Source organism: Elephas maximus, chromosome 15 (assembly GCF_024166365.1).
Source record: "Elephas maximus indicus isolate mEleMax1 chromosome 15, mEleMax1 primary haplotype, whole genome shotgun sequence".
Classification (NCBI taxonomy): domain Eukaryota; kingdom Metazoa; phylum Chordata; class Mammalia; order Proboscidea; family Elephantidae; genus Elephas; species Elephas maximus.
The window spans coordinates 47,090,153-47,117,930 of NC_064833.1; the positions used below are offsets into that span (position 1 = coordinate 47,090,153).

The following is a 27,778-nucleotide window of genomic DNA, read 5'->3' on the forward strand; positions in this document are numbered from 1 at the left end:
CTGACTCATAGCAACCTTTTAGGACAGAGCAGAACTGCTCCATAGGGTTTCCGAAAAGCAGCCAGTGGATTTGAACTGCTGACCTTTTTGTTAGCAGCTGTAGCTTGCCATAGCTCTTAACCATTGCACCAAGATAGAAACTGAAATTAATGAGACATATAACACTGGAAAAGTCCTTTAAAAAGGCCCTTATTAAAGTGCTGACCTTAATCCTGCTCCTGGCTGTTATCAAATGTCCAGCTTACTGCTGGTGACAGACACTGTCATTTCTCTTCTCCACAATGCTCACATAACCAGAGGTAATGGCCGTCATATTGTGTATGTACAGACATATTTAGCTGAATTTGAACTTGTACATATTTAAAGATTTATAAAACATTTTCCTTAGAAGACCTGGTGACGCAGCGGTTAAGAGCTCAGCCATTAATGAAAAGGCCAGCAGTTGGAATCTACCAGCCACTCCTTGGAAACCCGATGACGCAGTTCTACTCTGTCCTATAGGGTCGCTATGAGTCAGAATCAACTCATTGGCAATGAGTTTTCAGGTTTTCCTTAGTAATACAATTACTACAGTATTTACAGTCCATATTTATCTCACTATTTCACCTATTGGTTTATTATTACTTAAATAAACTAAAGCACTATTTGTCCTAGTTAGTGCTTCACACATTTCATAGCAGAAATATTGATATGTTTGATTATGGTGTATTGCCGAACACCCTGCTGAGGCTGTTACATAATATTCGGTTATACATGCAACTGGAAACCCTGGTGGCGTAGTGGGGTTAAGTGCTTCGGCTGCTAACCAAAAGGTCTGCAGTTCAAATCCACCAGGTGCTCCTTGGAAACTCTATGGGGCAGCTCTACTCTGTCCTATAGGGTCGCTATGGGTCAGAATCGACTCGACGGCAGTGGGTTTGGTTTTGGTTTTATACATACAACCTTTAAAAAATCTAAAAAATTCTAAATTCCAGTTCATCGAGCCCCTAAAGATTTTGGATTCTAGACTGTGGATGTTAACTTAATTAAAAAGCAAATAATGTGCTTGTGGGAACCACTCCTTTGTTCCAGGTCAAGATCCCTCTGAGCCACTTCTAATGCCTGTCACACTTGGCTACCCACATTTCCATCTATAGGCAGCTACTTGATCTTTCCCTCACGGGACAAAGACCATTGTTACATTCTGGCACTTATACAAAAACAAAACTTACTTTTTAAGCAGCAAAACCGAAAGAGTTTAATCACTGCTGGAAGAAATACTTCTGGACTGCATCACACTTTAACTGAGGCCCTTTACAAGACTATACAGTATGAATTCATTTCTCCTTGATACTTCAGTGTCATCATTATGCAGATCAGTTATTCAAGGTGAAAACAGAGCCTGGCCCCAGACCATCCATCTGGCTTCCTGAGTTCTGTGTTTGGTTTTCGTCTTCCATCTACCCACGGGGCTCAGACCAGGCTCTCACTTCTGGCTGCACACAAGATGCCTCCGCTAAGCATTGTTGCTAATGTGCCAAGGCTGAAAAAGCTTCTTTGGTTTGTCTAAAATAAGAAGATATGATCTGCCAAGAACATGAACATCTGTTCTGGCTATTCCAAAGCCCCTTTCCTTCCTACCCACTTCTGAGCTGGGCTACCAATAGGGGAGGTACCAGATAAATAGGCTATGGAGGGCTCAGGCACCATTGTATACTGTTCTCACTTTGTCTCCAAAGGATTAAGGGGAGAAACAGATTATCTCGCAGATATTTTTTCCAGAGAGATACCAGTCCCCCTCTTTGGAAAGCCAATGCTAACATCTGGAGAGCACACACCAGTAACACAGCCAACACATTTTGTGTGTGTTCTAATATTCTACTCCAAATTGCTTGTGTAGAAGGACTACTATGTACAACACGCTCTGTATACCTTACTTCATTTAATCAAACACTATAAGGTAGACTTTCACAGATCAGGACTAAGTGACCTACTGTGACAGTTAAGGTTGTATATCAGCTTGGCTGGGCCATGATTCTCAATGGTTTGGCAGTTATGTAATGATATACTTTTGCAGTTATGTAATGACGTAGTCATCCTCTGTGATGTGATCCGATGTGTTCAGCCAATCAATTGTAAGGGGAGCTTCCTTGAGGGTATGACCTGCAGCAATATATCTAAATGGATGTTCTGGAAAAGCTTACTCACTCACTCTGGATCCTGCGTCCAGCTCATCATCATCTGACCAGTTCTTGGGACTTGAGCCAGCAGCCTGCCATCTGACCTTACGATCTTTGGTTCATCAGCAGTTGCAGCTATGTGAGTCAGGGGAAGCTTCCAGACTTGCCAGGCCTCTGCAACCACGTGAGCCATTTCCTTGAGATAAATCTCTCTCTCTATATATATATACACACACGCTTCACTTGTTTTGCTTCTCTAGAGAACCCAGCCTAAGTCACCTACCAAAACTCTCACAACTATTAAGTGATAGAAACTAGATTACAATCCATCTGTGTAGTTCCCAGCCCCATTCTTTTATTCACTTTATTAAAAAAAATCACCTTATCGATACATGCTTGTTTTAACAAGTCAAACAATACAGATATGTTAAGGTCTTTTTGCCCATCCAAATTCTACCCCCTTGAGGTAACGAATATAATAGCTGAGGTGGTATCCTTCCACTTCTTTCTCCACATTCATACAATCATGTAAATACACATATAAAGATTTCCTTGTTTTTCCCAAAAGAAAGGATATTCCCATATTAATGTGTCACTTTTATCACCTATGAATATATGACAGCTTTCCAAATTCACACATGTAATCCTAACTCATTCTTTTTTAGAATAATTGCAAGATATATTCTATATGACAGATGAAAAATAATTTGACACTTCCTGATGGAAATTCAGATTGTTTCTAGGTTTTTGCTATTAAAAATAAACATTCTTGTGCACACATATCCTTACAAACTGGAACCTTGATTTCTAGAGCATAAACTAACAAAAGTGAGATAACTGAATTTGATCTCTGTATTTTTTATTTTAGCAGATAGCAGACTGCATCCCAAAAGGTGCAGCAGCAATGTATGAGTACTCATTTTCTCACACCCTTGTCAGCACAAAATATTATCAGTTCCCTATAATTTTTTACCTGTTTGATGGCTAAAAATGGTATCTTATTGCATTTCTCTGATTACTGGTAAGCTTTCTATTTGTGCTCCTCTTGTTGTCAGGTTTTGACTAATAAAGAAAGTAAGAGTGACATACAAGGCCAAACAATGGAATCTATCTTTCCTACCAGTAAAAAACAAAACAACAGTTGCTGTCAAGTCAGTTCTGACTTATGGTGACGCCATATGTGTCAGATTAGACTGAGCTCTATAGGGTTTTTGATGGCTGATTTTTCAGGAGGTAGATTACCAGGCCTTTCTTCTGGGGAGCCTCTGGTGGACTTGAACCTCCAACCTTTTGGTTAGCAGCCAAACGCAGCAACCATTTGCAGCACTCAGGGACTCCACTGGAAATAACAGTCGTTGTGGATTAACTGATTGATAAATAAGTAGTATATATGAAAGTGTAACCATACAAATGGTTAACTGACTCCATGGCAACTGGTTTCTTCCCTACAGGGCTAGTTAAGTCATTGCTACTGCAAACAAGGTACCATTCTGTTAGATTCCATGAAATGTGAACTCTCAGTTAACATGGGAAGGGAGTGGGGAGGAGGGTCTGTACCAGATAGCGTCAGAGAAAGAAAACAAAAATGGGCTCTGAGCTGTGAACAGCTTAAGGGCAGGACCAAATATAACACAGCAAAAAGTAGAGAGTGAAATGGGTTATTTTTACTAACCTTTAAAGTCAGAGACCTTTATTAAGGCCAGATCCGATAGGAAGTAGGGAGCTTTGGCTGGATGCCTCTTCCAGACCCCGCCACCCTGGCCCCTGGAAGGTAAACAAGAAGAAAAAAGAAATGATGGAGAGAGAAACTATGAGCCCTTCAATGAGGGCCATGCTCCTGTCAGAAAGGGGCCCAGCTTTTAGGGGTCTGTGATTCACACAAAGCAGAAGGTAGCTTGGTCTCCCTCGAGCTCACCCTCAAGCTGAGAGTGAAATCTGAGGGCAAATCAAAGGCAATAACGGAGGAGCCAGCTCCAGTGTAAATGTTTCTTAAATTGGGTGTGTAACTTCTGATACATCATACATAAACTCTCAAAACTTTATCTTCCCCTTTTGAAAAATGAGAGAATGGTTTGGAACTTGTGATGTGTCATTTCTGGAATGCTCAGTTCTGGGTACACAAGGGTGAACAAGTAAGTCCTGCTGTAAAGCGTTTACCCAGGGGAGTGCGGTCAAACAGGCAGTTACATGCTTATAGGTCAAAAGCACAGGGAGCAGTGGGAATATAGTAAGGTGTATTTGTCACGATTCTTTCCAGTTGCACAAGACAAAACTGACTCAAAGTGCCCGATGGTGGTGAGCAGCATCTGGGGTCTTAAAAGCCTGTGAGTGACCATCTAAGATACATCTACTGGTTCCATCCCAGCTGGGGCAAAGGAGAATGAAGAAAACCAAAGACACAAGGGAAAGATTAGTCCAAAGGACTAATGGACTACAACTACCAAAACTTCCACCAGACTGAGCCCAGAATAACTAGAAGGTGCTCAGTTACCACCATTGATTGCTCTGGCAAGGATCACAATAGAGGGTCCCGAACAGAGTGAGAGAAAAATGCAGAACAAAATTCAAATTCAGAAAAAGAAAAAAAAAAAAGACCAGGCTTGCTGGTCTCACAGAGACTGGAGAAACCCCTAAAGAATGGCCCCTGGACATCCTTTTAACTCAGTACTGAAGTCATTCCTGAGGTTCACCCTTTAGCCTAAGATTAGACAGGTATATAGGGCCAACCCTGGTGGCGTAGTGGTTAAGAATATGCCTACTAGCCAAAAGGCTGGCAGTTTGAATTCACCAGGCGCTCCTTGGAAACCATACAGGGTAGTTCTACTCTATCCTATAGGGTTGCTATGAGTTAGAATCGACTTGATGGCAGTGGGTTTGGTTTTTTTCCTTTAATAGGGCCAACAATAACATACCTTAGGAATGTGCTTTGTAGTTCAGTCCTGTATATGAGACTAATGGGCACACTAGCCCAAAAGCGAAGGCAGGAAGGGACAGGAAAACTGGACAAATGGAAATCGGGAACCTGAGGTAGAGAAGGGGAAAGTTGACACATCACTGGGTTGGCAACCAATGTCACAAAACAATTTGTGTAATTAACTGTTTAATGGCAAACCATTTTGCTCTGTAAACTTTCACTGAAAGCACAATTTAAAAAAACAAACAAAAAATTGACTCAAAGTGGCTTAAGCCAAAATGGCTCATGTTACTAGGAAGCTTGGGGTGAAACCAGGACTTCAATCTACCAATCTCAATTTCTCTCTCTCTTACTCCCTCACTTCTCTATCTCTCCTCTCTGTGTCAGCCATCTCTCTTAATATTATGGATGGGGCATTCCTCCAGATGAATATTCTTTCACACAGTGACTCCAGAAGCAAGAGATAGCCTTCTGAGGGCAGGACTTTGACCCTGCTTGGACCATTCGTCTTTCCCGAAAACAATCACTGTTGCCAAGGGAAGGGTACCATGATTACTAACAAGCCAGGTTTACAGCACCTATCCCTGTTGGTGGGTGGTGGGGGTATGTTCTGATACCAGAACAAATTGAGAGGAGAGAAAGCTTGCTGAGTCACCCAAAACAACAGCTCCATAAAGAGGCCCTTTTTTTTAAAGGATAGTAGTGGTAAACAGCAGGTACATAGCGCAAGGAATGTACAAGGTGGAGTTCCTGGGATAGTTAGTACGTTGGAAAGTACGCATCAGTGTAACAGCAGAGGAGGGAACCCTTCATACCTAAGGGCAGGGAGAAGAACAGGAGTGGCCAGGCTGTGCAGGAGCTTTGTAAACCTGGATTAGGAACAAATCCACTTCTCCCGAAAACCATAAAGAGCAACAAGGAGAATGAAAGATTTGTGAAACACCTACAAACTACATATCTGGTGAAACCAATAAGTAAGAAAGCTTACGAAGTTCATATTGTGTGTACTGTTGCCCAAACCCCCCAAACCAGCATGGTAAGTCACAGGGAGTAGGCAAGTGCCACATGTAGATCAGAAAGTACACAGGAGTCTGGGTAGTGGCAAGTGACAGCAAATATCCAACTCCAGAAGGAGAGGACTTACTCTGGTGGGAACTGCTGTGAACAGGACTAAGAAGGAAGAGGGCAAGAACACAGAGAGAGGCAGAAAGAAGGCAAGGTAGGTGCTGGAGGATTCAGGTGCAGATGCAGAGAAGCACCACTTCCAAGGGAGAGAGGAGCACGCTGGCAGGAAGGGGCAGGGTGCCTCAAAATCCGTGGCTATGGAGGAACCAGGGAAGCTCCTAGGCTGTGGGTAGGAGTCTACCTGAGCCATGTAGAAGGAGGCTTGGCTACACAGAGGTGGCATATAGTAAAGAAGTTATACATCATTATAATAACAGAGGAGCCCTTGGGCTGAGGAAAAAAGCTCCCTCCCCTCTCCCCATCACAGGATTCTCTTGCTAACAGCTGGTTTGGAAAAACCCAGCTCATTCAAATATAAAAGACAAAAAGTTGTGACTCAACAGCCAGTCAAAAAAAAAAAATTGAAAAATAGTAAAATTCATCAGAAAAATGTTGCCACAAAGCTGAGGAAAATTTTAACCCAGCACTGTATTATGAACTTTAAAAAATGTAACAAAGCAAAGGCAGCTATATGTAGGAAGATGACAAAGCAGAAATAAAGAACTCAAGGAAGGGGTGGCAACCAGAGGTGGTCTTCAGACAACAGGAGGGTGTGAAACAGCAACTGGCTGGTTTAGAAGAAAAATACAAGAACATTTCAGAAATGAAATCAAATGACAAGAAACACAAGGGAGAACAGACACCACTCTAAGGGACACGGTGAAGGACATAAAGAATAGAAATAAGAATGGTAAAGAAAATAAAACAGAAATAAATAAAAATCATTAGAGAGAAAGTGATAGAAAAGACAGGCACATGAAATCACAAAAACATAGAGTCCCAGAAAAGAAACCCAACCAGTGGAACAGAACAAACACTTTAATAGATAATTCAATTTTAAGTAAGATTTGGAATTGGGATTAAGGCAGAACTTGACTCAGATCACAGACCTATATTTAGAGATTAAAAGAGGAAGGAAGGCATGGAAGTTATCTGCAAGGCTGCAGTACAGCAGCAGAGTAGAGGTACTCTGCCTGCATTGACCAGGACTCCCCCACATGAAATCGCTAATGAGCTTCTCCTGAACTATGGCAGCCATTAGGCGGGAGGCACAGGAATGCCCACAGGGTATTTGAAGTACCAGTGACATAGCTTCCAGCATCACAGCAACATACAAGCCACCACAGCACGACAACTGACAGACTACCACTCAGCAACAAAAAGGAACAAGCTGCTGATACACGCAACAGCATAGATGAAACTCAGAAACATTATGCTGAGTAAAAGAAGTCTTATGCAATCAGGAGTACGTGCGTGTGATTCCATTTACATGAAGTACTAGCAGAGCTAAAACCACTCTATGGTGAAAAAGGCCAGAAGGATGGTTGCCTTTAGGTAGGTGGAAGTGGGGATTAACTGGGAAGGGGCATAGGGAAACCTGGATCACACAAGCATAGGCATGAAATTGATCAGGAACCTTAGGGGCGGTGGGTTTATGTTACTGAGGCAAGAACAACTCAGAAAAGGAGGGTGAGAATGGTTGCACAACTTGAAGAATGTAATCACTGTCACTGAATTGTACACGAAGCAACTGCTAAACTGGTGTATGTTTTGTTGTATACATGTTCAACAACAACAAATAAAACAAAATAAATTATTTTAAAAAAGAAATATACCTAAGATTTGTACCTTTCATTGAAGGTAGATTTTACCTCAAAAAAAAAAAAAACCCAAAAAACAAAAAACCAGATACCGAATTCTGTTAATGCTACTCATACGAAAGCATTAGGAAGGAGTATGCTGATGTCTTCAGTTTTCTTTGAAATGCATCAGAAAATGAGACGCAATGATGAATGAACAGAGGGATGGTTAGGTAGAAAGGTCTGTGATAAAGTAAGCGTAGCAAAAATGTTAACGGTAGAATTTAGGTGGTGGGTATACGGGTGTTCACAGTAAACTCCTTTCAACTTTGCTGTACCTTTAAAAATTTTCATAATAAAATGTAAGGAAAAAATTTAACCTATGCAAAACCAAACTTTTAATTTCTTCCTGTCCTAAAGCTGCTCCTTCGAACATCTTCTCCATCCTAGTAAAAGACTGCCCAGTCATCCACTTGCTCCCCATCAGCATAGCCTCTCAGCTCTACCTTAAACATGTATGCTGAATGCAACTACTTCTCACCATCTCCACTACCCCATTCTGGTGCAAGTCACCATCTTTCACCTGCGTTGCTCTAGTCTACTAATTGGTCTCCCTGCTTCTACCTCTTCCCTGCTACAGTCTATTCACACAGCAGCCAGATGGATCATTTTCAAACATTCCCTCTGGCTGCATCTCCTCCAACTCTCTCTCTTGCTCACTATGTTCCAGCCATACTGACCACCTTGTTGTGCATGAACTACCCCAAGATTGTCTGGACTTGCTGTTCCTCTACCTGGAATGCTCTTCCCCATATGTGCACTGCTTGTTTCCAAACTTCACAGTCCTCTGCTGAAATATCGTATCAGGGAAGCCTTTCCTGAACATCTATGTACTATTGCCCCTCCCATTGACACAATGGCTGCAACAATGGGCTCAAACAGACTGTGAGGATGGCGCAGGACTGGGCAACATTTTGTTCTGTTATACGTAAGGTCACTATGAGTCGGAGCCTACTCAACAGCAACTAACAACATCAAATCACATCCTTTATTCTGTTTTTAAGGAGCCCTGGTGGTGCAACAGTTAAGCGCTCAGCCACTAACCCACCTGGCGATCTGCTTCAGTGAAGATTGCTGTTATGTTGTTAGGAGTCATCGAGCCAGTTTCGACTGTAGCCACCCTATGTACAATAGAATGAAAATGCTTCCGGGTCCTGCACCATTCTCACAACCATTGCTATGTTTCAGCCCATTGTTGCAGCCACTGTGTCAATCCAACTCGTTGAGGGTCTTCCTCTTTTTCGCTGACCCTCTACTTTACCAAGTATGATGTCCTTCTCCAGGGACTGACCCCTCCTGACAACATGTCCAAAGTATGGGAGACGAAGCCTCACCATCCTCATTTCTAAGGAGCATTTGGGCTGTACTTCTTCCAGGACAGATTTGTTCATCCTTCTGGGCAGTCCATGATATAATCAATATTCTTCTCCAATACCCTAATGCAAAGGCATCAATTCTTCGGTCTTCCTCTTTCATTGTCTAGCTTTTGCATGTATATGAGCAACTGAAAATACCATGGCTTGGGTCAGGTGTACCTTAGTCCTCAAGGTGGCATCTTTACTTTTTAACACTTTATGTCTTTAGCAACAGATTTGCCCAGTGCAATATGTCTTTGATACTCTTGACTGCTGCTACCACTGACATTGATTGTGGATCCAAGTACAATGTGCATCCAGTAAAGATTATGGCCAAGAAAGCCCTGTGGGGGAGTTCTACTGTCACATGGGGTCACTATGAGTTGGAATTAACTCATCGGAACACAACAACACTCTGCTTTTATTTTCCTTCTTAGTTCTTATTACTGTATGACATATATTTGTTTTCTACGCTGCTCTCCCCTACTTACCACTAGAATTAAGCTGGCAGGGAGAGGAAATCTTACTTCATCACTATGTCCTAGTGCTTGCTGAATTAATGAATGAACTAAATAAAATGTCACCTCCTCTGTGAGTCCTTCCCAGATCACATCACAGCTAAAGTTGTGCCCCTCTACCATATTACCTTATTTTATGTTTTCCATGGTGCTTAATGACAGTGGAAACTCTATAGGGCAGTTCTACTCTGTCCTATGGGGTCGCTATGAGTTGGAATCAACTCGATGGCACTAGGTTTTAGTGACAATTGTTACACATGTATTCCCTGTCCCTTTACCTCCACCTCAACAGAACATATGCTCTTTGTGGACAGGGACTAGTTCTTGTTAACAGCCGTATTCCCTGCAGTTAACAACAACAGTACGTGGCCCAGACAAAGCTGATCCGCCCTGCACCCTCCTGCCTATTTCAACCCCCTCCCAGAGGTTCTGGATTTTCAGCACTGCCTCATTTTTCCCTATTCTTTCTCCTCACTGTGGTATCACAAATCATGTCTAAGGTGCACTCTAGATCTCACACTCTGCTGCCTTCCTCCCGAGATGGGGCCAAGGGCAGTGTCTTAGGCTGGGTTCTCTAGAAAAGCAAAACCAGTGAACCATATATATAGAGACAGAGACAGAGAAAGATACTTATCTCCAGGAAATGACTCATGAGGTTGTAGGGACTGGCAAGTCCCAAGTCCATGGGTGAGGCGTCAGATATCAGGCGGGAGGCTTCTCCTGACTAATGTAGCTGCAGGAGCTAATGAACCCAAGATTCACCGGTCAGATGGCAGGCTGCTGGCCCAGTCCCAAGAACTGGAGGTCTGATGCTGACAAGCTGAATGCAGGATCCAGGGCAGGGCAAAAACCAGCGAGCTTTGCCAGAAAGCCCAAATACATTGGAGGCAGGCCACACTCCCAAGGAAACTCCCTTTCAACTGATTGGCTACTCACAACAGATCCCATCATGGAGATGATCACATTATATCAGATCTCATCAGGTATGTGATTACATCATTATCCGACTGCCCAAACTAATCAGAACTACCCAACCACTTAGAATCACAGCCCAGCCAAGCTGACCCACCACCTTAATGATTATAGGCAGCTCCTGCAGAGCCAGAGGCTCATCCACCTATGACTCTTTGGTGCTTCTGAAGTCCCCAGAGATCGAGACCAGCTCTACCTCTAAGAGAGCAGCACTTAGCCATGACGCTGCTGAGACCTCAAAGGTGCCAAGTACAAAGCTCTTGGCCACCCCCAGTGAGCACACATCTGCTACCTGCTCCATTCATCCCACAAAGGGTGCTGCCTGCCAGCCAGGATCCAGACAAGGCATGGGGTCCCAGCGCTGAAAGAGACAGCCCCTCCCCCAGTAGCTCATGAAGCGTGGTAAGGACAAAACAGTAGAGGTAAGAATGGGGTGTGTGTGTGTGTCTGTTGGGGGGCTAAGAGGTACAAATTGTAGCCCCTACTTTAGAGTAGGACAGGAGAGCTTCTTAGAGCAGGTGCTATTTGAGTACTAATGGATAAATGGAAGTTAGTTTGGTAAAGACAGTGGAGGTGGGTAGGAAGAGAGGTGCAGGTGCAAAGGTCCAAAGATGAGAAGGGCAGGGGTTGTGGAAAAGACCGTGTGGTTGAAATTTACAGGCGCAAGATGGCCTTGCGTGTTAGGCTAAGAGGTTTGGTCTTTAACCCAAGAGGGCCTTGTCTGTTACCTAAGGGGTCTGGCGATCCATTGAAGAATTTTAAGCCGGGAGGCGGCATGGCCATATCTATGCTTTATAAAGAGAACTTTGTTGATACATCGAAGGCAGATTAGAAGGGGTAATGCATGTCAGGAAAACCAGTTAGGTTATTGTACCAATTGAGTAGAGAATGGGGTCCTGATTTAAGGTAGGGTGAAAAAAATATATATTAATTTTGTAAATGACTTGGAAACAGAAAAGGATCTGGTGATAACTGGTGGCAGTATAGCACAGGGGTGCTGGAGTCAGACTTCATTATGGATCTTAGGCAAATTACATTTCCTTTCTCATCTGTAAAATGGGGATGACAGTAGTAGCACCTGTCTTACAGTGTTGGAGGAGCCTTGGTTGTGCAGTAGTTAAAGCACTTGGCTGCTAACAGAAAAGTTGGCTGTTCAAATTCACCAGCTGCTCCTCGGGAGAAAGAGGTGGCAGTCTGTTTCCATAAAGATTACGGCCTTGAAAGCCCCATGGGGCAGTTTTATTCTGTCCTACTGGGTCCCTATGAGTCAGAATTGATGCGAAGGTACAGTGTTGATGGAGGATTAGATAGAGTTAATACAATGTAAAAGCTTAGAGTTCAGCACGTCATCTTACTCAGGAAGCACTAATTACAGAGCTAAAGGAATAAAGGAAGGACTAAGTTGACGCCCAGGATTCTGGTTTTGGCAACTGGATCAATGTGTGGTCTGTGTACTTCTGGAGGTTCCAAAGACCCGAGTGGGGGTTTATGAAGTCAAAACTATTTTCATAATGAAATTTAGAAATTCGCCTTTTTCACTGTGTTAACATTTGCTGCGATGACGCAAAAGCAGTGGAGGTTGAAAGTGCTGGTGCCTCAGCATAAATCCAAGCAGGAGGCCCCCACCAGAAGTCACTGCATTCTTCATCACCACTCACCTGCCATGTGAAAGAAAGACAAAAAAAAGCCAAGCCAGTTTCACTTAAGAATGTCCTTGATGAGCCAGTAAAAAGAAGAGTCTCATGGGTAATCCGTTATTAAAATTTGGAGGAATTTTTTTTTTCTCTAGGTATGTTTTAGATAAGCATGGATGATAAGCAAGTTTTGTCAGGATGAAAATGTTTTATTATATGAGAAATACTGATTATCATTAAACAGTATTCATTTTTGTTTACCTTCAAATCAGCCCCATGACAATAAAAAAAGTATTAAAAATACCCTGGAGCACTTAACGGCCAAAGTCAGAACAGTTTGTGCAAAAAAATAAAGTACTACTGAAATATAATCCAAAGTATAAAATATTTATATGACTTCATGCTTACATAAAAAAATGACTGACTAAATTAATAAAGGAAAGAAGAGACAAATCTCCTGTACAGGAGAATTCCAAATAAATTGTATAGATTATCCACCCTCAAGCAGGGAGCATAATTTTTCACTCCTTAAGTGTGGGCAGTACGTACTGATTTCCTTCCCAAGAGTACAGTATGGAAAGGGAGAGAGGACAAAGAGTAACTTTACAGTAGAGAAACTTGACAAACACTACTCTAGGCCTGGTGATCAAGGTCAACATCGACAGTCATAAATCACGTAAACAGTATGATATGAGGAAACTAGCAACTCTACCTCTGTGGTTTTCCTCCCCAAAATCAGGAGAAAACATCAGACAAATTCCAGTTGAGGGGCATCCTATAATATGCCTGACCAGCACTCCTCAAAACTGTCAGGGTCATCAATAACAAGGGAAGCCTGAGAAACTGTCAGCCAACAGGAGCCTAAGCAGACATGGTAGCTAAATGTAACTTGGTATTCTGAATAAGATCCTGGAACAGAAAAGGGGGATAGGGAAAAACTAAGGAAATCTGAATAAACTATAGACTTTAGTTAATATTAATGCATCAAATACTGATTCATACAGTACCAAACGTACCATACAGTTAGATGTTGTCTTAGTTATCTAGTGCTGCTGTAACAGATATACAAGTGGATGGCTTTAACAAACAAGTTTATTCTCTCACAGTTTAGGAAGCTACAAGTCTAAATTCAGGGTGCCAGCTTTAGGAGAAGGCTTTCTCTCTCTGTCAGTTCTAGAAAAAGGTCCTTTCCTTCAATCTTCCCCTGGTCTAGGAGCTTCTCAGCATGGGGGCCCTGGGTCCAAAGCATGCCTTCCCCTCCTGGTTCTTCATTCTTGGTGGCATTAGGTCCTCATCTATCTGCTTGCTTTTCCCTTTCCTTTTATCTCTTGTAGTATAAAAGGTGATGCAGGCCACACCCCAGGGAAAGCTCTCCTTACACTGGATCAGGGCTGTGACCTGAGTAAGGGTGTTTCAGTCTATCCTAATCCTCTTTAACATAACCTAAACTTGCAGAGATTAACCACAGGCAGAGATTAGGATTTATAACACCTAGGAAAATTACACCAAATCCCAAAATGGTGGACAACCACACACTACTGGGAATCATGGCCTAGTCAAGTTGACACACATTTTTGGGGGATACAATTTAATCCATAACAGACGTTATTACAGAAACTGTGTATATGTGAACTCTGTTTTGCCTGTTCAATTTTTCTATAAATCTAAACTTCTAAAATAACGTCTACTAATAAAAAAATGCCCTGGTACTAACTAGGAATATTTCTGTCAACCATTTATCATTCATCATTCTAGCCTAGAGTCTTAAGTTCTATAATGGGATATACAATTGTATAATTCAATTCAGCATTTTCCGAGGTCCTATTTTACCATACATGCTTCTGACACTGGTGGGTGCTGGCTATAAAAAGATGAACAAAATATGGTCTAAGGCCTCACTGGAGATAAAAGACATTTTAAAGGCAATTCTGTTCTGTAAAATAAGCATAACTACAGAACACAGAGAAACGCATCTGGGAAGGCTTCACAGAGGAGGTATAGCAAAGAAAAAACACAGAAGCAAGAAACATTTAGGTTGGGCCTGATTTAAGTCTGGAGGCATAGTGGTTAAGTGCTAACGCTGCTAACTAAAAGGTCAGCAGTTCAAATCCAGCAGTCACACCTTGGAAACTCTATAAGGCAGTTCGACTCTGTCCTATAGAGTAGCTATGAGTTGGAATGGACTTGTGGCAATGGGTTATGGGTTACAGGTTATGCCTCCAAGAACTTTCCTGTTTTTGCTTGTTTTTTCTGATAGTGAATGTGGTAGTGATCAAAGCTACTGGCAAGCAAAAGCACAGCAGAGGCTAACGGTTTGTTTGCCATTTATTATTTTTAATAGTGTTTTAACTTTGCATATGCTATAAGAAGATATACCTTAGAAAATGCCAAACTTTCTAAAATTATTACAAGTATAAAGGAACTTTATACATTTCAAAGTAGGTGGATTTTAAAAACTTGCATGGTGGGGGCGTGGAAGTTAAAAGTGAACGTGTAAAAATGTGAAATGAAGATGACATTGAAAAATGATACCTAGAGTAGGTACCCAACAAAGGATAATTAAATGAACAAAATTCTGTTTTATTCAGGATCCTGAGAAACTACTTAATTTCCATGGCTATAAACTCATAAGGGAGTGGATAGGAGACAGAAGAGCTAGCATTCACTGAGCATCTCCTCTGTGACAAGTACATATTCAAGAGAGGGCCTTTCTATATATTATCAAATTTAATCTTCAAAACAATCCTTGAGTATCTCCTGAAATCTCTTCTAGAGGAAGCCCATGCTCAGAAGGATCCAGTAACTTGCAGTAGAGCAGCATTGGAACCTGGGTCCATTTGAGAGGAAAGCCCAGGTTCTTTGGTTCTTTCCACTGCCCCACTCTGACCACGTACTTGTAACACGGCAGAATTCATTGTTTATTTTCACATAAAGCAATCTTGGGAGTGTTTCTAATTTCTCCTTTTTATGATTGCACTCTGTTCGCTTAATAGTCCAGGGCACGACCAAAGTCCGTTTCTAATTACAGTGTCTTGTTGACAACTGATTTACTAGTTAGCCCAGCGCCGGGCATACAATACTCAAAGATTAACGCCACACATGTCAACTGACATCCCTGACTTTCAGTATATTTCGATTATCAAATTCACTCATTTGCTCGCGCTCATGCTCAGATAACACAAGCTTGTTAGAAGAGCTCCCCTTTCTTCCCATCATGCTTAAGTCTTAGATTTATATAGTAACAGCGTTTTGAGGTGACTACCCTAAGAGAGAGATAAGCATTATAAATGGTATAGTTTCTTTGGGACTGACAATGTACCCAGTCTCTTCTGCTTCTATGTCAGCTTGGGAAGACAAACTATTTCCTCAAGCGTAATTTGGAAGAGAAACACAGTAATTACTTTGCCGAAGTCTTAAGACTGTTAAGAACCGAAAATGCCAAGCATGAATTTGGCCGGCCGGAAAGCGCTCGTTATTTCTAGGCTCTCCAGCCAGCCAGCACCAGCAGCACGGCACAAAAGGCGCGGGGCGGCCGCCGCCTGGTGCATTTCGGGAAGGGCCCCCAGCCCCGGCCGGGCAGCAAACGCCGCGCCAAGCCCCGCCGCCCGGTCTCCTGGTCCCTTCCCACCGGTTCACTCGGGGCCAGGGCAGAGAAGCAAGGAGCGGCCGGCCTGCGTCAGAGCCGAGTTGCCGCGGGTTCAGGGAAGCCTTCGCATGGCTCCTCCGCACCGGGGGTCTTTGTTCCTGTAGGTGTCCCCAGCCCCACTGCTCCCGCCAGAAAACCTGAGAGCAGAGTATCATCAACATGCCCTATTTGGAGGCGTCCAGTCCAGCCTTGGGCGCGCTGGGGCAGGGCGTTAATCGAGGCAGCGTGGGGCCTCCCAAATATAAGTCTGGGAGGGAAAACCGAAAGGAAACGTGTCGGGCCCGCCTCCTCCCATTATCGCCGGAGGCTGCCGGCTCCCTCCCGCGCAGGCTGCTCGCGCGGGCTCCGCAGGGCGCGCAGGCGGCGGCGGGGCGGGGCGCGGCTAGAAGCTGTGGCGGCCACTGTCCCCGCCGCGCTGGGCCGGGCCGGGAGGGCCGCCGCGCTCACGGGGAAGGGGCGATTATCGGCTCAGGCCCAGCTCGGGCGAGGTGTTTTACCCCTGGGGGCCCCGTAATTTGAGGTGGGGAGGGGAGGAGGCGAGGGTGCGGCCAGGCGACGGCTCTCCCTGCGCACGGATTGCAGGGTGGGGAGCTGCTAGGCCGGGGCGGGGCAGCGGGAGCGGGGACTAACCCACCCGCGGGGAGGGTAACGCTGGCGGCGGAGCAGACAGCAGGGTGAGCAGCGGCACCACGTACCTAGTTGGCGCGCTGGAGCAGACATAGATGCCTCTCTGCAGCCCGGACGCGCCGCGAGCCCCGCCTGCCTCTGGGGGCCCGGGCTGAGGAGCGGCGCGCTGGGACGCACGTGGCCCGCGCGCGCCGGGCTGTGTTTACATTCTGCGGCAGCTCCACGTTGTGCAGCGGTCCTCGCCTCCCATTCGCCAGAGCCTCAAGCCCGAGCTCCGCTCCTCCCGCAGGGGGCGGGCCCTCCAGTTCTCGGCTCCGCTCAGGAAAAGAACCGGGTTCCCCGAGGCCTGGGCGGGCCAGCCAGGGTGCACCACGGGATGGCCGCTTTTCGGCGGCTCTGTGCTGTCGCGAGTCGCCTCCACCTAGGCGTACGGCGGGGCCGAGCCGCGGCCTGACAAGTCAGGAACCGGGGATTGAGGGTGGGTGGAGGCAGGAGAGTACTGGCGGGAGATCAGGGACTGAACAGCCGGTAGCCGGGCCGCGGAGAAGCGGCCTCTGAGAGACTGCTCGCGGCCCGGCCGAGCCGGCAGGTGATGCTGGCCGAGAGCGTGGGCGAGCGGCCCCATGGCTCCCGGGTCTGCTCTCCGGCCGACTGAGGGCAGGGCGGGGCGCCGCGCGCGGGCCGGCGGGCGAGGGGGAGGGGAGCGCGCTGTCCGGAGGTGTCAGTCTGAGGCGCATGCGTGCGGGGCGGGCCCGGCCCGGCCTATATATTGGGTTGGCGCCGGCGCCAGCTGAGAGCCGAGCGGTAGCGGGTCTGCTGGTGAGAAGGTGCTGGGCTGGGTTGGGGGCCGGGGGTGTGAGAGGGAGAGAGAGACCCGCTGGGCCAATCCACCCTGCGGGCGGGAGCCTGAGGGAGGAAAAGTGGAGGGCTGAGAACTAGGCTGCTGGGGGGAATGGGTCCCCGCGTTCTGCCCCTGTCAGACTCTTGGTAGGGGACCCGGGGAACCGGCGGGGGATGGGGGCTGCCCTAAGTGGGAGGCCACAGAAAAGGCTTTCGTTCTCAGAAGATTCTCCATCTCAGCCCCATTTGGAGAGCTATCCCACAGGAGAGACGGTGGGCGTCTGGGTCCCCTTCACGGGGACAGAAGTTCCCCGACCATCCCAATTTCCCCCACTTTAACCCCCTTCTCCTCTCCCCATCTGGAGTCGGGGTCCCGGTGCCCCTTTCAGGCGGCAAGCAGGGCCTGGTGGGGCTGGAAAGGAGGGAAAAGAGACTGGAGGACGTGACACAAGTCTCAGTTGCCTCCGCCCCCTGCTTCCCCGCCACCGCCACTCTCCAAATTGGCGCGGAACCGGCTTCTCCACACCGCTTCGCCTCCACAGCCCCCTCTCTCCGCGGCTTGTCCAGGATGGGAGGCGGAAGGTGGGGGCGCTGCCCAAGCCCCCCTCTGGGTGTAAGGGGGAGAGGGTCGAGCACCCGGAAAAGACCAGTTTAGGGGGAGATCTGCCTCCCTGCGCGTTCGAAGGACGGGGGGTGCTTTGTGAATTTTTTTAAAGACATTTGCGCCCTGGCTGTGCATTCAGTTGAGGAAATACAGACTTGCGTCCGAAATTAATTACCCTGAGATAACTAACACAGCCCAAAAATCAGCGTGGTAAAATGGCTCACTCCTGAGGGACTTAGCTGCAACCTCTGAATCAGCATCTAATTGGCACTGGAATATGAATGACAATGTACTTGACTCTGGTTTTTTTCCTCCCACCCTTCCAGAGGTGTCATACAACTGAAAGAAGAGAATGTCAAGACGCAGGTAACATTATTTGTCTTGGAAACGTGTTTCAAAGTTAGCTGCTGCCGTTAAAACGCATGACTTATTAATTAAACTTCCTTTTTAAAATTTCACTGCAGTAGCCGTTTACAAGCTAAGCAGCAGCCCCAACCCAGCCAGACGGATTCCCCTCAAGAAGCCCAGGTAATCCAGGCCAAGAAGAGAAAAACAACCCAGGTGAGTTGAGGTGAGGGAGAGAGAGAGAGAGATTGATTGCTGGCACCTTAGTTTACCTTAGTGTCCTTTTCTATTTTCCAGGATGTCAAAAAAAGAAAAGAGGAGGTCACCAAGAAACATCAGTATGAGATTAGGGTAATGCTGAACGGGCGTCGTGGGTTTGAGGAAAACAAATGCACGATAGGACAAAGAACAGAATTGTGTGTTATTGCTTTGCAAGAGAAAGATTCCTCTGACCTTTTGACTTTTAATGCCTCTAAAGGCACTGGATTATTTTTTATTATTAAAGGTCATCAGGAAGGTGCTTATCTTTGGGTGGTTTGTATGTGCCTGAATCTTACTACAGCTGCAGAGTAAGTTTGCCTTGAAGCAGCTGGTTCCTCTTTGTAAATCCCTCCCTCTTGGAGCTGCCTGGTGCACCAGGGCCCGCCTAATCTGTCCGATATTCTGCTCTTTGTTCCCTCTCTGACTATAGTGGAGAGTCCTAATAGCTGCCTCTTGGGCATAAACGATGTGAGATTACTGACTGCCTGGCACGCATCCCATTGCTACCTATTCTTCCTAGGCATTGTACAGAAAGCACTTTAGGGACAGTGCTTCCCTTTGGAAGTGTTACTGATTGGGTAAAAACCAAAAAAAAAAACCAAACCCAGTGCCATTGAGTCGGTTCCAACTCATATCGACCCTGGGTCCTTTAAATAATGGATTCCACTTTAAGGTTTGCCTTCAACTATTCCAAAGTATCTGAGCAAGCTTAACTTAAAAAAAAAAAAAGGCATTTTATAAAACAAGGTGCCCCTGCCAATATCGATAGAGGAAAAATTGCAATTTTATGATCTCGAAAGTGGTTTTAGATTACAAATGCAGTTTTGTTGCTCGCCCTCCCCTCCCCTCCCCCAATGCCTAATTTCTTGTATTACCGGAATTTTGTTGTCTGAAACAGTCTACTTGTTACTCTTTATGAAGACTGATAGGAGCTATATGGTTTATTTGTAAAATATGCATGTCAACTTAAATTAGCTAGATTGTCAACTATGTTAGCTAACAATGGTGTTTGGGGGAAACTACAGATTGTTTAGAAATATTAGCTTTCATTATGAAAGATTCAGGACAAAAGCTGGCTTCCTATTGCACAAAATATTCTCTTTTTTTTTTTAAATGACAGAATTGTTGGCCACCTATATTATCTGGGGGCATCAGTCCTTGCGTTATCATTGAAACACCCCACAAAGAAACAGTAACAAGTGACTTCTCCAGATTTACAAATTACAGATTTAAAAATCTTTTTATTAATCCTTCACCTTTGCCTGATTTAAGGTAAGAAAAAAGTCCGTAATGTTAAGGCCTAACACTGTACTGATTTAATATAGGGCACTGTTTTGAATTATCATTTGCTTTCTTTATAAAATAGATAAACTTATAAAATAACAACTTTCATTACTGATATTGAGGCATTTTACCTGCAAGTATTGCTGTAGGCGACTGATATGGATATTTAAAACATTGATTCTATAAAATTATCTTCATTTGCTTGCTGAGTACTATAAGACTTATCAGCAGAACTGAATCACTTTTTTGAAGGAATGCAAATAAGTTCTCTAAATTGTTGAAATGGAAGCATTCTAACAGGTACAATGTTTTCATTTGATGTATCAACCCTCTTAAGCTTAGTAAGATCTGTACTCCATTGGTTTTTTGGTCTGTGAGTATGGATGACTAAGAGGTATAATTTATGCAAAACATGTAGTAACTTATTTTTGGCTTTAATAATCAAAGTAACGGACTCAGATGCTTAAACTCCTCTCTCACCCCAGTACTTCGTTTTACCACCTAGAGTATGGGTGACTATGATAGATGATCTATCTGTAGGTGATTGAGACTTGTCTCTACTGTGATCATATACTTATTTTTTTAGTGTCACTCTTTAGCAAACAAAGACAGAAATCTTACAAGTGGGGACTAGAAAGCACTCTTTTGAACTCCATCCATTTAGGTTACTTCAGTCCAAGTTGTTACTGTAGTAACTCAGGCTTCTACTTTTTCAGTGTTAATGAAATAGCTTCTAAAAATTTAAGGTGGGAATTTTTTCCTAATTATCCTTAAGAGCTTTTCCCTCCAAGTTCAAGTGTAAAGTTGGATTTCAGTGTCTGATAAGTTGGATTTATTCTATGTATGTAAAACAGATAGCGTATATATTATATAGATCACACAATTTAAAGCCCCCTCCCCCTTTTAGCTGGGGATGTTCCAGTGAAGTTTGGCATAATATGTTGAAAAAAGAGACCAGATATGTTCATGACAAGCATTTTGAAGTTCTGCATTCTGACTTGGAACCACAGATGAGGTCAATACTTCTAGACTGGCTTTTAGAGGTATGTTCCAGCAATAAAAATTACCTTTTTCTCTGTATGATGGTTAATGTGCTTGGCTGCTAACTGAAAGGTTCAGAGGTGCCCTGGAATGAAGTCCTGGTGATGTGCTTTTGAAAAACCAGCCATTAAAAGCTCTGTGGAGCACAGTTCTCTAACACATGGGATCACCATGAGTTGGAATTGACTTGACAGCAACTGGTTTATTAAAAAACCTGTTGCCGTCAATTCCAACTCATAGCAACGCCATAGGACTAAGTAGAACTGCCCCCACGGGATTTCCGAGGCTGTAATCTTTACGGAAGCAGACTGCCACATCTTTATCCCTCCGGGTGGCTAGTGGGTTTGAACCACCAACCTTTCGGTTAGCAGCCGAGAGGACCACTGGTTTATCCGCACATGTTAAATGTATTTTTTTTCCTATCTTAGCTTTGGCACCTAAAAAAACAAAGCTTGACTATTCTAAAGTGTGGTACACTAAGAGATTATGTTCTAATTTGGAGAAATTTTAGAGGATAATATTTAAATGTTTGGATTCTTCTCTAGGTATGCGAAGTATACACACTTCATAGGGAAACATTTTATCTTGCACAAGACTTTTTTGATAGATTTATGTTGACACAAAAGGATGTAAATAAAAATATGCTTCAACTCATTGGAATTACCTCTTTATTCATTGCTTCCAAACTTGAGGTAGGTTCTCAAAGGTTATCCATAGATATATTTATCCCAAATTTATGGATTTTTTAAATTACCATGTTAACCCCAGAGAATACTGTTTTGGGTATTAACTCTTTTGGGAGGCTGAGTGGTTTTTTCCTGAATACGTTTTTCTCAACATTATCATGAGGATAAGAGAACAGACTTTCATAGTTCCTGGACTATTATGATATTCTGAACCTATTTATAAATATATGCTTTACATTTTGGACTTAGTATCTGTTTTATGGCTCGTTCTGCCAAATATACAAACTATCCGTATAAATAATTATGACACCTGGATTCAACAGCATGCTTTGAAAACTAAAGGACCAATCAAATGAAACAAATGTTTGGGTTACAGTAGCAGTCTATCTAGCCTAATATTTCTGTATCTGATAGTGGTACTATGATAGAAGACAACTCCTTTCCTAAGATTTTCTTTCACACCATCTCAAAACACTTAAAAATCTACTTTTCTTAAACAATACATTACAGATAATCAACACTTATCTAAAATTTTTCCAACTGTATCATTATAAGGGATTGTAATCATGCATCAATTTCCTTAAGTGTCTTTTTTTTTCTAAATGTGTCTCTCTTGAGCTTTAAGGACTATCCAAAAATTCTGCCAGATTTGGTGAATAAGTTTGTATTCGGTCTATTCTTACCTAAAATGATACCGTTTCAGGTATCTCTCTAGGTAGAAATTCTAATCTTCAGACTGTTTTCAGGCACCTCTTTGTTCTTTTACTTGTACTGTATACTGTTAAAACAGGCCTCGTCAGCCAAACTGCACCAAAGTATTTTTTTGATTAACCGTACTTTTATACCAGAGTAAAGAATATGTATTTAATTTCTAGACCTTATTTGCTGAGTGGTTTGTTCTGGCCAGACCAGACTTGTTTGGCTTTTTTTCCCCCCTTTTTTTTAAATTGAAGTGACAGGTTAAGACTCTAGTCATTTATTAGCTAAGATTCAAGGTCAATTCTATCAAAATAAGTCATTATAATCACTATAGTGACTAATTTAGATATCAAGATATGAAAAATATCTTCAAATATAAGGTTGTTTTCTGCTACTGGAGAATTTTTTTGGATAGTCGAAGATTTATAATCACTTTGTGAAGCTGTCCTTAAAAAAAAAACGAAGCCTCTATGTAGAGGTTAGTATAGAATTGTTTCAATTGCAACCTCAACTGTGCTAATAAAAAATTCCACCTTAAAGGAAATCTACGCTCCTAAGCTCCAAGAGTTTGCTTATGTCACTGACGGTGCTTGCAGTGAAGAGGATATCTTAAGGATGGAACTCTTTATATTAAAGGTAATAACGTCTTTATTATTTCCAGGTGCAACTTAGTAACAGTTTATTACTGAATTTCAAAGACTACAATGTAAATAATCAAAACTGAGGTTTTAGTTATTAGGATCCGCTTTTAAGAAGTTAATGCATCAAAACACTGACAAAGGTTATGGCTAGGAGGGGATTTATAGATTACTTCCATGCTCTAAACTCTACCTTTTTGTGTCTTTCAAGTTTCTTATACTAAGGATATATTATTTTCCTAATTTAAATGATTAAGGACAACCACTTTCAGTACACGTAGGTATTCAGCACAGCATGTATATGAGGTCCAAAATGATTCTCAAATCTTAGTTCTGATTTTTTCCCCTTTCAGCAGACAGAATTAGAATTATTTCACTTCCTTTATTCTTCTTTCTATATACAGAGAAGGGCTATTAATAGAAGGGTGCAGGAGAGAAGCATAAAGGTGTTTAATCAGGCCTTCAATTAGAGATTAACAAGGTAAATGTTAGCTACTTAAAGGTATGTAATTCAATTTGAACATCATGGATTTATAAATAGAACATAAAGAAAACCTAATTGATACATTACTTCATTTATAGATTATCTCCAGTTCATTGCAAACATTCTGAATGATAGCTCTGTGAGAATGAGTTGGCATTTGATAAGGTTTTAATAAAAAAGTTATCCAGACTGACATATAGCTGATTACACTAAGGAAGATGTAAAGGGAAGATGGAGTTCTATGGGCAGTCTTACAAGCATGAAGATTCTATTCCCTCCTGAATGTTTTAGGCTTCTCGTAAATAGTGAGGTCCCAGGGCTTGCTGGAGGAAAAATATCCTATGTTAGGGTTTGTTTTTTAACTTTTATATTTTGACCAGAAGCCATTACAGATTGCTGAAAGAAGGAAAAAGTTGAGTCAGTTCTTAGAAGACATGAATGGAATTAGCCGTGAAAAAGTCAATGCATACAATTAAAAGGGCAGTTTCAATAATGTAGTAAACAGATTTGCGAGACCAGGGGCTGCAAATGGAAAAGCAGGGACAGGCTCGATGAATTTAGTAAATAAAAAGACAATTACAGACTAATACAATGGTCTTTATCAAAAACAGTATCAATAAAAACACAAGCAGCTTTAGACTTAAGATGTCTGTAAATATTTTTAATAAAAATGAAAGAGATCAGAATAACAACTAAGTAGAAGTAAGCTTAACGCAGAATAATTTTCTTAAATGACTATTTTAGGAAATTAGCTATAGAACGTGGTATATGCACCTGTGTTTATTAACAAGCATTAATAATTTCATTAACAGGCTTTAAAATGGGAACTTTGTCCTGTAACAATCATCTCTTGGCTAAATCTCTTTCTCCAAGTCGATGCTCTTAAAGATGCTCCTAAAGTTCTTCTACCTCAGTATTCTCAGGAAAAGTTCATCCAGGTAGCTCAGGTATTGACATTTTTTATTGAATATATGCTATAATATCATTGTTAATTACAGGAGTTGTTTAGTATGTATAGTCTCTGTATGTGTGTATATACAGGGTCACTATGAGTCAGAACTGACTCAACAGCAATGGGTTTGGTTTGGGTTTATACGCTAAACAACAAAAAAACAAAGCATATTGAATTCAATTCACTCTTTAATTAACAAAACTTCGTAACATTGTGTTCCCAATGTTTATGCTGCTTAAGAGTTCTAGGAAACAAAGTCTTTAAACTTTTATGAGTACTTTTCATTCTTTAGAACTGCCCCATAGGGTTTCCAAGGAGCAGCTAGCTTGTAGATTAGAACTGCTGACCTTTTGGTTGGCAGCCAAGCTTTTAACCACTACATCACCAGGACAAAATTATTCTGTATGATTATCTTATTATTTTGTATTTGACTACACAGGCTACCTATTTAAGTTATATATTAAAATTAAAATCACTCAATTTTGTTGCAGGATTTTTTTTTTTAAAACTTAAGTTCAAATAAACTTTTCTAGGCCAGACTATAACAAACTTTCTAACAAAATGACCAGTTAGAGAGGGATCCATTCTTTCTTGCCTACTCATGTGTCTTTAGGCTGCCATTTTGTGAAAGTGAAGAAAATCGGCATAGGGAATTTAAGGAATGTGGTACCTTTGGGGTATTAAGTAACCAAGGTTGAAATTTGTGTTTTAAATCTAGTCAGCATATTATGAACGCTAAAATGGGATAGCCATTAAATATGTCAGAATTCGTTCACTCGTAAAACTTTCCTTAAAATCCTCCAGTAGATTCAATCAGCCTACAGTTCTTAATATTGACAGCCCCTTTTTATGGTCTAGTCTAGGCCACATGCCTCTCTCCAGGTTTTTTTTTTTTAATTAGTAGTAGTAGTAAGGAATGAAGAAAATATACTTGTTTATTTCATACTTTTTAACTTAGTTCTGAGCTACTTCAGTTTCAAGGAAAAGCAAAGCTTTTTCACTTTGCAAATGCTGTCTCTCATATCCAGAACCTTCTCTACCTCCCAGTCTTCCCAGCTGCTTTGTCTTTAACACTCATTTAAGGCATCATAAGCCTTGTCTTCTGCAGTTGGGATTAGATGCTCTTCCTACCAGTACACATCACGCGGCACCCTAACATTTTTTGTCCGTTCGCTCCCTGACCCACAATCCCAAGACTTGAGTTCCTTCAGGGTGGTGGGTTATTTGTCTTTAGATCCCTAGAGCTTTTCTTTACTGATGTTTAGTAGGATCATGTAGTCCTCAGCCTTCTCTTCCTGAATTACTTGTAATTTTGCTTTTCCTTTGTTAGCTTTTAGATCTGTGTATTCTAGCCATCGATTCATTAGAGTTCCAGTACAGAGTATTGGCTGCTGCTGCCTTGTGCCATTTTACCTCTATTGAAGTGGTTAAGAAAGCCTCAGGTAAAACTCTATATCCTATTATTGTCTCACCTGTTCACAACTTTTAAAAGGACTATCAATTTATGAACTTTAGCATAAACACTTCAGCAGCAGTGTTACCTTCCTTTCTGTTAGAAGTACTTTCTAATCTTCAGTTTATACCCAAAAGCAAAAAAATGAGGTCAAATGGAACTTAAAGACATTTAAAGTGAACTGACATGATTCACTATTTTCCTGACTTGAGATTGACAACTTCATATGTAGAAATTTCTAGTTAAACTCTGAAGTCCCCTCCCCCTTCAAAATAGTCATCATAAACAGTCTGAAAGTGATAATTTGTTTTGATTTACTAAACTTTGTGATTTTTTTTCTTTTAAAAATGAGCTTTAAAATAACGATCTTAAAATTGAGAAGCAGTATATTAGTCATAAGTTAGTTTCTGATGTAACCATCACATTTTTTCTAACTTTTCTCTATCTAGGTTTGGAATGGGACAACATTTCTGAATGTGTAGACTGGATGGTGCCTTTTGTCAATGTAATAAAAGGTACTAGTCCAGTGAAGCTGAAGGCTTTTAAGAAGGTTCCTGTGGAAGATAGACACAACATCCAGACACATTCAAATTATCTAGTTATGTTGGTATGTTTTTTTTTTTTTTGGTCTTATTCTTTAATAAGTCATAGAAACTGATAGAAAAGCTGCTATGGAATAATACTTCAGGCAGTTATAGAAAATGGCAAGGAGACAGAATATACTATTCTGTGAAATCCATACTGAATTCACAATTTAGAAAAATTAACTTAGAAGTCAAAGCAAGACTTATGAATTGTCTCAAAATCAATGCCAATAGTCCATGTAAAAGTAAAAAAAAAAAATATATATATATATATAGTTACAGGCAGTTCAAACTGTCGGAAACCTTGACAGTTTGACCATTCAGTTACGCAGACACAAGAGAAAATTATATTAGGTCTGAGTGTTCTCAAGTAAATACCCAGGTATCTGGCTTGACTTTAACTGTATCAGTGCTTTATCTTAGCTCTAAATCTGCACGATTTCTTCATATGTGTAGGATGAAGTAAATTATATAAACAACTTCAGAAAAGGGGGACAGCTGTCACCAGTGTGCAATGGAGGCATCATGACACCGCCGAAGAGCACCGAAAAACCACCAGGAAAACACTAAAAAAGTTACTAAGCAGAAAAGTGGAAATTGACCAAGTAAATGGTAGAACTTCATACAAATGAACTACTAAAGTCTTACACCAAAATACTGCTGTGACTGTCCTAGCTGATCCAGAAGTTACACTGCTGTTCTTTGGTTAAAAGGCCACTCAGAATTGGTACCAAGGAATTATTCCCTATGTTAGCCATTAAAGAAACAGCAGGACTTGTTTACAGAGATGACTTCATTCCCAAGGTGACTGGATAGAAGCCAGCTGCGATTTATACCACAGCAACATTTTTCTTGGATCCAGTGTTACTATGTTTATTTTGATAAACTAGGAATTTTATTATTGGGGTATTGGACTAGGTAAGTGCTACCTTAAAGGGTACATTAAGTGAATATAGTACTTTGAATCTAGCTTTTAGATTCTCAAAATTCATGCACTCTTGACTAGTGCAATTTGGTTCTTAAAAATAAGATTTAAACTTGTTTACAAAGGTTTAGTTATGTAACAAGGTAAACTATAATTTATCTACAGCTGCTGTAGCAAGCTGTTATAAAACTTGAATTTTTACAAATGGTAAACTTTAATCTGTTTTTTAACTAGTTTATTTGCCTTGCCATAATGTATTTTTTAACAATAAGAAAGGCTTAAATGAACATGGT

At 42.1% G+C, this 27,778-nt stretch overlaps 1 protein-coding gene and 1 long non-coding RNA gene across 5 annotated transcripts; one reads left to right on the forward strand and one right to left on the reverse strand.

Moving 5' to 3' along the window:
* Positions 1-1,279: 1,279 nt before the first annotated feature.
* LOC126058600 (uncharacterized) lies at positions 1,280-5,173 on the reverse strand. Its single transcript, XR_007513256.1, has 3 exons — positions 5,072-5,173; positions 3,832-3,923; positions 1,280-2,333 (listed from the first exon to the last, which is right to left on the reverse strand). It is a non-coding gene; the product is annotated as an uncharacterized LOC126058600 (long non-coding RNA).
* Positions 5,174-16,502: 11,329 nt separating this feature from the next.
* On the forward strand, positions 16,503-27,516 carry CCNE2 (cyclin E2). 4 transcript variants are annotated; one of them, XM_049853801.1, is made up of 12 exons: positions 16,503-16,550; positions 18,460-18,499; positions 18,598-18,694; positions 18,776-18,829; positions 19,860-20,011; positions 20,931-21,066; positions 21,610-21,756; positions 22,990-23,085; positions 24,384-24,518; positions 25,854-25,965; positions 26,426-26,583; positions 27,017-27,516. In XM_049853801.1, the coding sequence occupies exons 2-12, from the start codon at positions 18,486-18,488 to the stop codon at positions 27,128-27,130; spliced, it is 1,215 nt and encodes a 404-aa protein (XP_049709758.1). In that variant the 5' UTR covers positions 16,503-16,550; positions 18,460-18,485; the 3' UTR covers positions 27,131-27,516. The 4 variants fall into 4 exon arrangements, with proteins under 4 accessions (XP_049709758.1, XP_049709757.1, XP_049709755.1 ...); XM_049853800.1 differs by lacking the exon at positions 16,503-16,550 and adding an exon at positions 16,980-17,167; XM_049853798.1 differs by lacking the exon at positions 16,503-16,550 and adding an exon at positions 17,458-17,508.
* The last annotated feature ends 262 nt before the right edge of the window (positions 27,517-27,778 follow it).

Bases quoted from the DNA above. Each gene is read 5' to 3' on its own strand.
- CCNE2 (XM_049853801.1), top strand. The intron at 21,067-21,609 runs GTATGTTCCAGC...ATTCTTCTCTAG, and splicing joins TTCTAGACTGGCTTTTAGAG to GTATGCGAAGTATACACACT. The intron at 26,584-27,016 runs GTATGTTTTTTT...TCATATGTGTAG, and splicing joins CAAATTATCTAGTTATGTTG to GATGAAGTAAATTATATAAA.